The sequence below is a fragment of the Strigops habroptila genome, chromosome 7 (assembly GCF_004027225.2).
Source record: "Strigops habroptila isolate Jane chromosome 7, bStrHab1.2.pri, whole genome shotgun sequence".
Lineage (NCBI taxonomy): Eukaryota > Metazoa > Chordata > Aves > Psittaciformes > Psittacidae > Strigops > Strigops habroptila.
This window is the reverse complement of record NC_044283.2, coordinates 51,562,975-51,575,184: the sequence shown is the minus strand read 5'-3', so window position 1 is coordinate 51,575,184 and position 12,210 is coordinate 51,562,975. Positions and strand designations below refer to the sequence as shown.

The 12,210-nt window shown below is 42.6% G+C and overlaps 1 protein-coding gene across 1 annotated transcript; it reads left to right on the top strand.

Moving 5' to 3' along the window:
• Nucleotides 1-1,232: 1,232 nt before the first annotated feature.
• LOC115610712 (alcohol dehydrogenase 1) lies at nt 1,233-11,873 on the top strand. The gene is made up of 9 exons (XM_030492647.1): nt 1,233-1,396; nt 2,492-2,593; nt 4,372-4,510; nt 6,578-6,665; nt 6,773-6,992; nt 7,686-7,946; nt 8,440-8,575; nt 9,421-9,559; nt 11,029-11,873. The coding sequence occupies exons 1-9, from the start codon at nt 1,379-1,381 to the stop codon at nt 11,051-11,053; spliced, it is 1,128 nt and encodes a 375-aa protein (XP_030348507.1). The 5' UTR covers nt 1,233-1,378; the 3' UTR covers nt 11,054-11,873.
• The last annotated feature ends 337 nt before the right edge of the window (nt 11,874-12,210 follow it).

The window sequence follows — 12,210 nt, the reverse complement described above, 5'->3', positions numbered from 1 at the left end:
GTCTCCCATGGGAGAGACTCCACACTGGAGCAGGGGAAGAGTGTAAGGAGTCCTCCCCCTGAGGAGGAAGGAGCAGCAGAGACAATGTGCGATTAACTGACCACAGTCCCCATTCCTGGTCCCTCTGCACCGCTGGGAGGGAGGAGATAGAGAACTGGGGAGTGAAGTAAAGCCTGTGAAAAGGGGGTGGGGGGAATTTTAAGATTTGGTTTTATTTCTCAGTATCCTACTCTGATGTGATTGGTAGTAAATTAAACTGACTTCCCCAAGGCTAGTCTGTTTTTCCCATGATGGTAGCTGCTGAGTGATCTCCCTGTCCTTACCTCAACCCATGAGCCTTTCATCAGATGTTCTCTCTCTCCCCTGTGCAGCTGCGGAGGGGAGTGACAGAGCAGGTCTGGTGAGCAGCTGCTGTCCAGCCAGGGTCAACCCACCACATGGCATAATTTGAAAATAGATGAAGCTTGAAATCCACAGCAGAAGTACACAGTGCTCACCTCCACCCAGCCCCTCACACCAGGATGTTGTGCCAGGTGAGGGCAAGTACATGGGTGCGGGACCAGTGATGGGGCCTGCGCTGGCACGTGTCCATGGAACCAGTGGGTCAGGCAATCACTCACAAGTGGAGCAGGGTAAGAAACGTACATCCTCTCATGGCACTTCTCGCCGATTGATTTTTGTCATCAACATGATCAGCACATTGTCCTTGGTCACTGTTCACTGAAACCTTCCAACAGATTAATGAGTACCTGGACTCTAAGGAATCGGGGACAGGGACAGCGCAGTCAGTGTATGTTTCTTAAGCAGCTTGCACAACAGGATGTTTTAATGTGCCAGCTGGGCTCTTACGAGTGTCACCAGGGTAATCCAAACTAAACCTCCATGCTCTCACTGCATCCCTGCTGCTGTGAATTCAAGAGCCACTCTCCCCTTTTCTCTTTGCAGCTGCAGTGCTAGTGAGAGCAGCGGGTTTGGAGGGCAGCTTTCCAGAGAGGTGGAAAGCGGGGACAGCTTCCAGCCAGGGCTTTTGCTTTCTTCCTGTGATGTTGAGGGCAAGCCCTAGGAAGGCTACAAAAAAGGTGGGGAAGAACATGACAAAGGAGTCAGGGAGACAAAAGCACCATGAAGAATGAGGTTTCAGGAGGTGGGTGGTTTATTTTCATTCTGGCACTTTGACTGACTAAGGGGGTGGGACTCTGAGCTGGGAGGCTTGGCTAAAAGGTCGGAGCAGTGCACTTGCAGGACCACTTCACAAGACCAGCTTCCAGTGCATGGGACAGGACTTGGGGTATCAGCAACCTGACTGCTTTGCAGCTGACTGACTTCTTGGCACAAGGAATCGGTGGTGGCAGGATTCAAAACAGACACACTGGTCAACATGAGCACGGCAGGCAAAGTAAGCACAAGTTTATATTATAAAGTTTCTTTGCTGCAGCTGAGCAGTGCATGTTTAAATGCAGTTTCTTTGCAGGGACACTCTAAGTCCTGGTGGTATAGCACAGATGAGAGTTTAGGAGGAAGCTGGTGCAGGAGAGCAGCCCTTACTTGCAGGCCACTGTACTCTCCTGTGAAACAGTTTTAAAGAAGAAAGAAGATAAAATCAAGAAGATAATTTATTTATCTTTTTAAGCACTGAAGCAACATGAGGTAACAGCACCAGAATAAGAATAACCTCCCCTGGCATTAGTAAACTATTTTTAATCCCTGATTGGACAGTTTGAAATGTGATACGATGTAGTAAGTGTTCAGATCAATGTATTTATCAGCTCCATCAGTTTCCATTCTGAGATCCCACAGTGATTTAAGCTATTTTTAGCTTCTTTATAATTCATATCAGTTTGTTTTCTAAAAAACCCCATAGTTAATATTGCATCAAATTTTGGGGTATAATTGTGATGATGTTAGAACAGTCATTAAATTGGAATATGTGTATAACAACTCTGGAGCTTAAGGTAATGATGACCAAAAGTAAGTATCATATACAATGCAGTACTGAGCTGGGACTGAAATGAGGATTTGCGTCTTTGCTAGAAAGTAAGTGAGAAGAGAGATGGAGGTGAATTCCACTGCTGAAGACAGTATATGTTGCTTCTTGCCCTACCTGGGAGATATTAACACACCCCCAGAGACATGCAAGCAAGGTCGATGGACAGCAACCCAGAACCCAGAAAACGACTGAAGGCCTGTGCCTTGCTGCAATGTGCCTAAAGAAAGTACTGGGATCGTTTGCAGTTACTGCCATTTGTCTTCACTATTCTAAAGCCACACAAAACAAGAGGGGACAAAAAATAAATGCTCTTTTTGAGCTACCACAAGTGCAAAATTAACTGTAGTTCACTTGTAGGTAAATTCACCAAATTTGTTTTTTTTTCCTGTAGTTTTCTCACTCCTCCCCTGAAATATGAGCTGGCGTTTCACATGCAGAAATGTAAGATTCTGTCTGTTTGGTGACTTGCAAGTGCCATTCCCCTTTTCTTTGCTCTGTTTGCAGGTTATTAAATGCAAAGCAGCAGTAATGTGGGAAGCCAATAAGCCATTTTCTATTGAGGAAGTGGAAGTTGCCCCACCAAAAGCACATGAACTTCGCGTAAAGGTACTGAAAAATAAAAATTTAAACAACTATTGTTCTATCTTGCTGTTTATCAGGATTATTTCTGTAGATTTTTAGGATCCAGTCAGAAAACATACAATAGGTGAGTAGTTACTATTCAGTGAGCTCCTATGGAACACGCTTCAATCCTGAATTTGATCACGATGGTCTTTTTTAAAAGAAAAAAAAAGACTTTTTAGGGTTAGGTTTTTTGTTTCCTAAGATACCTGTGCTTCTGATAGGTTGAAAAAATCAGAGCACAAGGCAAAAATCTTATTCTCCTGTAGCATGGAGCAAGAAATTCTCTTTTACTTTGAATCTATGCTAGGAAATAGCTCAGTAGGGCAGGAGCTTCCTTTTTTAACTGGGTGCTGAGCATCTGTCACATTTCAGGACCTTTCTCAGTGGAATCCAGCAGCTGTTTTCATTTTAGAGCAGTTTCAAGTGTTACACCAGTGAGGAGAACTCTCTCATGGGGTTGAAAATTCCATTTGTCAGAACAAAAGCTGTAAAGACATATCTGAATGTTTCAAAAGAAATACTGCTCTGCTACCTGCAAGAAAAGTCAAATGTGATATAAAATACTTTGTGTAGCCTCAATTTTTGTATGTATGGCATATACATATATTTAAAACATATAAATAACATATAATAATTAAAATGTGATTATATATGATGCTATGCAATTTTATAATACATATTTTATCTAACATATCTATTATATATTGTAATATCATCTAAATCTAAGCAATTGTCCTGGGTTCAGCTATAGCAGTCATTTTTCTCCTTCTTAGTAGCTGGTGCAGTGCTGTGTTTTTTAACTTTCAGCCTGGGAACAACACTGATAACACCGTTGTTTTCAGTTGTTGCTCAGTAATGTTTACTCCGACCAACGACTTTCTCAGCCTCATGCTCTGCCAGGGAGAGGGGAAGCCGGGAGGAAGCAGAGACAGGACACCTGACCCAAACTGGCCAAAGGGGTATTCCATACCATGGCACATCATGCCCAGTATATAAACCGGGGGGAGTTACCCAGAAGGCCCAGATCGCTGCTCGGGTCGGGCTGGGTATCGGTTGGCAGGTGGTGAGCAATTGTATTCTCTCCCCTTCTTATTTCCCTTATCATTATTATTATTAGTGGTAGCAGTAGTGGTTTTGTATTATACCTGACTTACTGTACTGCTCTTATCTCAATCCGTGGGAGTTACATTCTTCTGATTCTCCTCCCCATTCCTCCGGGAGCGGGGGAAGGAGGAAGCAGGAAGGTGAGCGAGAGGCTGTGTGGTTCCGAGTTACCGGCTGGGCTTAAACGATGACAGGAATATAGAATATATATATGATTTCTAGGTTTATAAATACTATTTGGTTATTTTATATTTACTTCTTTTGATAATATTTCTATAATATCGCAGACTTTTTCTATTTATGTATTTATCTATAAGTATTAGAAATATTTTATTGCATTCTGTTCATCTGGCAGGACCATTGTTCTTCATACATTGCCAGAACATTGGTCCTGTCAGATCAATGAGACTTCCTACAAAGCTCAGTAGTGCACAGCAAACATTCCCAAAGGAGTTGCTTTGTGGATTAGAGACTAACGCAACCCATGAAAATCATGAATCACACAACCAAAAGTGTTTTCCCTGTAGAGTTATTGTGAGCATGTGTGATTTTGGAGGGAAGCAAATTACTTCTCCAAATGTATGATATCATTTCACTTCTGTATATGACAAGACATAGTTAAATGCTGAAATATTCTTGTCTTTCCTCTAAATCAGATCGTGGCCACAGGGATCTGTCGCTCTGATGACCATGTGATAACTGGTGGACTGGTTATGCCTTTTCCAATAATTCTTGGGCATGAAGCAGCTGGTATTGTGGAGAGTGTTGGGCAGGGAATAACTTCAATCCAACCAGGTATGAAACAGCACTGAACACAAACCCTCTGCTGAGTTTCCAGGCTCCTGTTTAAGTCAAAGATCATTACATGCATGAGTACTTGTATTGCAGAGGAAAATGTTCCGACTTCGAGTTTTTTCAAGGATACCTTAAAGGATACTACATGTTGTTTACATCTTTCTGTGTTCCCAATCTTGATTTATTTTCAGATTTTCTATTCAATTTCTTTGGTTTTGGCGAAAACACCTGCAGCTTGCTTTCCACCTACATAGCGCTTTTCTTGTCATAGGATTAAGAACAGATTCTTTGCTCTTCGACACAGAAAATCAGGTATTACACGTTCTCTAAGCTCAGTTTATACAGCTCATCTCAAGAGAAAGGCAAAGCAAAGCACTAGACAACATGTCAAAACACTTTCTTTTAGTTCTTCTAACAGCTAAATCATCCACTGACTTCAGTAGACCAGAATTTAGCTCTGTGTGTTCAATTACTTCACTTCAAAGGTATCAGGGCATGACTGGGTTCCCACCGTGCTGCAGGCTTTGCTTGTGTGCAGCACCAGTGCAGGTGAGACAGCACTGCTCGCTGAGAGCTGGGTTGCTCTGAGGAGGACACTTCTCTGGACCAGTGCAGCTGCTCCTCTTGCTACACTCTCTTTGAACCACAGTGGGTAGAAAGAGAAGTTAGTGAAAGATGCTGATTTTCCTCCAACTGCTGCAAAATGAGACAGGATTTCTGCACACCTGTATGGGACAAAACAAACTCTAATAAGGGCTAAATTATTAACACAAATCATGTAGTGAACAAAATCTGCACAGTAGTGCTTGATTTTATCCAGGCAGTTTGTTACAATATCCAAGTAGTTCACTTTTAACACCTCCGTATGCCCAGTGTCTTTGTTTGTACTGCAACAAGTATGTAGTCTGCCCAAAGCAGGTTGGTAGGTGAGATAAGAAAAAGTTTTATTAGAGATTTCTGCTTTAGCTCCAAACAAATATGTATATTGCAGATTTCAGCGATAGCTCTAGCTGCTTTTTCTCTTACATTTGGGTTCATGAATCACTCTGTTGTCTAATTCAAGCTGCCACGCGTTTCCAGGTAGAACAGCAGGCCTGAACACACACTCACACAAAATCACATTTCTTGGATGTTGTTTAGTTTACACCTTCAAGTTCTAAAAAAGGCTTGAAGACATGCAAAGTTTCTTTAGCAGAATGGTTTCTAAGCCTGCGTCACAGTTCTAAGTTAACTGAGGGTCAGGGAAGGAGGGGGCATTTCATGTTCTGTAGATATTTTCCATTTTTTAGTGGAAATCAAAGATTTCCCTTGTCTTTCAATGTGTCAGGGATTAGCCACATTTTAGAACTGCCAAATCACGAATTGATCTCTGTTAGGGGTTACCTGTTTATGAGGGATTTACCATACATTGTTGCTGTGGAGATGCATAGCAGTAAAAATCACACTGGGATGCTATGAGCTACTTTGTTCATCATATAATTGTGCTATAGAATGAAAGATGTTGTCTCTGTATATGTGTGTCGCTGCTTCTCTGACAAACATTTTACCTGCCTTTACTCCAATGCAACAGTAATAGGACTGCAAATAGGAAAGAGATTCAAGTGGGTTGGCAAATTAATGCTTAATTTCCCATTCTCTGCATGCACAGTTTACAGCCCTCTTATCTTGGCACTCCAATCTGCTGTCCTAGTGGATGTCAATTTTTATCTCAGTTTCTTAACCTCTGTATTAATATTTTCTTTTCAAGTAGAAGATGCAATAAACTGCTGAATGAGTACTTCGGGAATGTCAGTAGCTAACACAGTTTTATGACATAGCTCAGATTCAGCTCTGTGAAAGACACTAGGAATTTTGTGTATTGAAATCAGTCGTCATAATTTTGCCCTAGTGATGTGCGTTATAACAGAGAGAGATGGTATATCCTCCAAGGGCAGCAGAAGGAAATAAAACCATCACTGCACTCCTAGCACACATTTGCTTAAGGATTAAATGCACTTGCGCCGGGTTTTTAGCTGCATGCTTCTTGTTTGCCTTTTTAAATCCTATGTCATTACTGTTTATTTCTAGGAGACAAGGTTATTCCACTCTTTCTGCCGTACTGTGGGAAGTGCAGCAGTTGTTTAAATGCCAACAGTAATCTGTGCATCAAAACTGAGTGAGTTTTCCTGGGTCACCTACAACCCTTATTTGAGTTTTATTTACATAAAGCTGATCACAATCAACAGATTTCACTTGCCATTATTCTGGTCATCTTTCAAACAGCATTTCTTCAAGTGCTGGATTAATGCCTGATGGTACCAGTAGATTCACCTGTAGAGGAAAAGCAATTCACCATTTTCTCGGTACAAGCACCTTCACTGAATACACAGTACTGCATGAGACCGCTGTAGCCAAAATCGATTCTGCTGCTCCGCTGGAAAAAGTTTTTCTAATTGGCTGTGGATTTTCAACTGGTTATGGGGCTGCTGTGCAGACTGCCAAGGTATGTATCGTGGTGGGTGTTTCTGGTAACTCATGGGGCCCATTCAGAATTGTATGGCCTGCATGTGGGGCATCAGCAGAGCAGCCAGGAGATATAGACTCTGTTGCAGAGTTCAGGGTGGAAAGGAAGTTACTCTGGTTTTGCCTCCTCCAGTTTTGCTGTGCTTAAGGTACTCGAAAGCCTTCAATTCAAAATCCAGTAAAAATACATATTACCACCTGTTAATTTTTCTCTCATCGCTTTATCACCCCTAGAAAAATGTTACAAAGGAGCTGATTTGTTTTATTATAATTGAAATATAGGAAGCCTGTATTTGCAACACTCACAATTTGTAGCAATACACAAACGTGACTTTTACAGCTGGCACTGTCTCCAGTGGAGTGTCACCACGGATACACCACTGGAATATAAAGCATTGTAAAAAAACCTGTGTCTCTAAACCTGAAGCTGAGAAGTGTGCTGAAAATCTGGTCTCAGAAATGTGTTTTAGGGACAACTGACCTTAGTCACATGTAGGACTATGACAGTATAGCTGGCTGCTGCACTAATAGGTATGCATGTGCAAATTACTTCTCAGCAGGTAATCTCTAAATTACAAGAAGTAGCTTAAGTGAAAACATGTTGGTAGTAAGAAAATGCACTGTACTTTACCTAGACTGTTAAGAGTATGCCATGTTTATATGGGTATTACAGGTGGAACCAGGCTCCACCTGTGCTGTGTTTGGCCTTGGAGGAGTTGGCCTCTCTGTTGTCATGGGCTGCAAGGCAGCTGGAGCTTCCCGCATCATTGCTGTTGATATCAATAGTGACAAGTTTGCCAAGGCCAAAGAACTGGGAGCCACAGACTGCGTCAACCCTAAAGATTTCAAGAAGCCTGTTCATGAGGTGTTGCTTGAAATGACCAGCCATGGTGTGGACTACTCCTTCGAGGTTGTCGGCCTTACCGAAACCATGGTACGCAACCGAAAGATGCCATCAAATGAGGCATTAGCGTGTTAGCTCTCTCTTCACTAACCCACTAAGCACCAAGGGTGAGGAGCTGAGAGCCGCTGGCAGAGTGTCAAGCTAACTTCAAACCCATTAAGTCCAGCTCTCTGCCACTGAGGTGCAGGGACATGCTTAACAACTTAGGGAGGAGAAATGGAGCATAGTCCTCAGGCCTAACCAGGGTGGCTAAATTTCACATAGCCCACTGCTTTCCAACAGTGGCTTATCACTAATGTCTGAGACAAAATGGGGAAGGAGAACAAAGCTCCTTCTAACCCCTGACACATCTAACCCCTGAGAGCAGACACAATGGTGTGAGCAGATACGACAGAAATTGATTGATATGGTTTCAGTTACAAAAAATGAATTGCATTCCTGAGAGGAGGAGAAGGAATGCAAACCTTTGGGCCTCAGTGGCAAATCTTGTGTGACTTGGGGTGTCCCTCTGTTCCAAATGCAGATCTCAGCCTTAGCCTGTTGCCATTACAACTACGGAGTCAGTGTGATTGTGGGAGCGCCCCCTGCGGCACAGAATATCACTTTTGACCCCATGATCCTCTTCACCGGTCGCACCTGGAAAGGCTGTGTCTTTGGAGGTAAGAAAACTTGGAAAGAAGTGATTTAACTGGCGTGGGAAACTTGCAAATCATCTTGAATGAAATAGGAAACATATAAATTCATTGCGTAGGTTGTCCCACTGGAAGTAATATTGATAGCTATTCTGCTGACAAGCACAAAGGGAATTAATTATGGGAACTGTTAGTTAATGGCGAGAGAAAGAGAAAATCAGAGATGGAGGCAGGGGAGAAGGGGGCGAGAAGAAGAGACAGAGGAAGAGACAAAGACAAAAAGTAGAAAAAAGAGGGGGAAAGAAGAGAAAGGGAATAAAAAGGGGAAATGAAAAAAAAAGGAAGGAAGGGCGAAAGAGAAAGGTAGAACAAGAGAGGGGAAAAAAGGAGAGAAAGGGGAGGGATAAAAGAGATACAAATAGAGAAGAAAAAACAGATAAGGAGAAAAAAAGGAGGAAGAGAAAAGGACAAAGGAAGATAAAGGGAACATTAATAAAAGATAAGGGGGGGAGACGAGAAGGAGGGGGAGAAAAAGAAAGAGCATAAAGGAGAATGAGAGGGATAGAAAGACAGAGAGACAGAGGGGAAGAAAAAGAGAGAGCAGGAGTGATGGAGAGTCAGGACCCTAAAGGATATTGGCGTCAGACCCGCCTGGTCTCCACACAGTTCAGACCCCAGCCCAGCCTTTTGCCAGCTGCCATCAGTCCCTTCTGGTTCCTTTTTGGAGCTCTCCCTGCAGAGCCCCACACTCAGCAAGCCCAAGTTCACTCAACACAAAGCTGAAGGCCACTGAAAAGTTAGTTCCAACAGCAGGTTTATGTATTTCCCAAGCCTTTAATGTTTCGTTATCCATTATCTGTGGGTTTTTTCAGGCTGGAAGAGTAAAGATTCAGTCCCTAAACTGGTTGCTGACTACATGAAGAAAAAATTTGTTCTGGATCCATTAATAACCCATAGACTTCCTTTCACTAAAATCAATGAAGGATTTGATCTGCTAAGGACAGGAAAGAGGTAAACCATGTTTAATTGTAAGGGTTCCGTATAAATAACCTAAAGGAGCTGTATGGTAACACAGAGTATGACTTGACGGTGCAGAATGGGGAAGGCAACTCACTACATCCCTTAATCTTGCCCAGTGTGGTTCCATGGGTTGCAGCTGTAGTAATACAGCCAGCAAAGCTTTAGCTTTTGAAATGCATTGAGCCCTGTCTTTCCGTGTAGAGGAACTTTTAGATTCTGGTTTGAGCAAAGACGCTGGGTGGCAGAGGGAGAAAAGACCCCAGCAACAAGGAAGTCTGTGCCCACTACCCACTGGAAAAGAGCACACAGCCAAGGGAGCCTGGGCGTGCTGAGCTGTAGAGTGCCCGGGTCAGCTACATGGCCTCTGAAGAAACATCTTAGACTGAGGAGCAGGAACACAGAAATAGCCGATATTTACTCAAAGAGCAACTCACCATTCCTCTGGTGAATTAGGCAAGAGTCCCAGTGCAATTAGTCCTAAAGTCACTGGGTAGTTTACCTTGAACTTCAGAGCTTTTCAAGAAGGGAAGTACTTGGTGTGTACATACATTGCAAACTCGGAATTTAGCTCTCATGCCTTCCTCAAATCTCGTGAGAGTTCAGCTCAGACTCTGTTTTCATGGGGTGTTGAAGTTGGAAATATTGTTTGCCAGAGACATTTGACAAGATTTGCATGGGAATAATTGGAAATTCTCCTTGGCGGAAGTTGGAAATACATTTGTGTACCTTAGTATGTGTGGGGACTACCCTTTTTGAAAGTTCTAGCTGTTTATAACTTATGCAGTCTGGAGAGATGCATTTACATTTTCTCTTCATTGTCATTTGCTAGCGGTTATTTTAGGTGTTACTTGCTCTAAATGTATAAAGCATGTAGCAGAAGAATTTAGCCCGAGGTTTGTTCTAAGGTTCTAACTATGCAGCATGCACATCATTTTTCGGCTGCCCTTATTTTATATGTGCTGTAAACGTTAGTTTTAGGTTTAGTGTAACAAACAGGGGACAGCAATGAGGACAGAGACATTATCAGCTTTGCTAAAACACTGGCAGTCCACCTGAAGACAGAGGCCTGTTGCAGCTGACCATCATCACTAGATGCAACACTTTGGTGTTTCAACACAGAACAAGCTGTACCACTCAGAGGTTACCCTTAGAGCCATTGGTAACTGGAAAGACGTGTCTCAGCCCCACTCAGAGGACTTCCCAGGCTCTGTCTGGCGATGAGTTGCCAGGAGCCCTGGGCTCCATGAGTGAAGGCTTTGCAGTCTTGCATGAATGTTGTTCTCCACAACACGGTTTGTACATCTGCTCTGCAATGTCGCTGCAATTGGGGCTGGGGCGGGCAGGGAGGGAGTGTCCTGGTTGACAGCAGTAGCCTCGATTAGCAGAGAAAACAGCAGTGTTTTGCTGATGTTAGCCCAGGGGCTCATCTACAGCCACTAACTTGTCATTTTATATTGCAGTATTCGCACTGTCCTGGTGTTTTAGGATTCCTGACTGTTAACACAGATGGCTTAGCACCAGTACAAACTTCATTATCCTCCAATACAACTGGTATGAAACACAAACCAAGGCATTTCTGAAAAGTCCACCACCTCCCCTCGGAATAAAAGGATCAAGCTCAAATGCCAGAATTCAAGCGCAGTGTTCATAAACGAAATAATCTTTTTCCTTCCGCCTCTTTCTACCGATTCTTGCTTTAAATCCTCTTTGCTGTGCTGCAGTTTTCTTCTAATAGCTTGTTACGAATGACAGGACGTGCTGCTGTCACAGGTGTTGGAAAAGGTTTGGATTTTTTAAATGGCTTTTAATATGCAATCTTTTAATAAAAGCAAAATGAAGGGCCTTTATAGCACTGAGGCTCAGCACAGTAAAACCCTAGGTCAGAACTGTGTGTCCATCCTGAATGATTTTAGCATTCCATTACCTGACAGGCAAGGAAATTACTGCAGAGAATAAAATCTATGGTGATCATGCATTTCAATTAAAAATTTCAGTTAAGGATGTTTAAGTAAATCATAGACATATGCACTGGAGAATATCTCACCATTGGATATTTGACCAAACTAACACTTCCAGGCATCTAATATAAAACTGCTGTGGTGGAGTTCTGCAGTTTTGTTATTTTGTTTGTTTGGTTTAACCTTTGTATCTTTCTTACAAACGTTTTAGTTGTTTTATCAGTATAGTTTTAGATCTTTGGCCAAGTGCCTCTGGCGCTTGGGAAACAATGTGAAGAGATATGGACGTGCGTCAAGTATTGTTATTTGTTTCCCTTAAGTAAAGGGGCAGTGTATTAACCTTTAAATGTAAATACAGAGTAAATGGGAAGACACATGTGACTGGTAACAGTTTGCAAGTAATTAAACACAAAGCATCTTACTGCTTTTCTGCATTTGTAATGAAGAAACAGGAGCAGAGGCTATTTCTATCTTGGTGTACGTGATCAACGTTGACTTATCTCTTGAGGTACTACTCAGAGCTTGCAGGCACTCACGGGCATGGTAGCTGGGCAGCAAAGCCTGTGAAGCAAGAGGACTGTGTGCTAATGATGACTTGACTTGTTTGTGTCAGCAGAAGAGCCTTTGAGCGGCCCAGCTGGGTTAATGATTTGAGGATAAGTTTACCCAGAGATTAGACTTTAA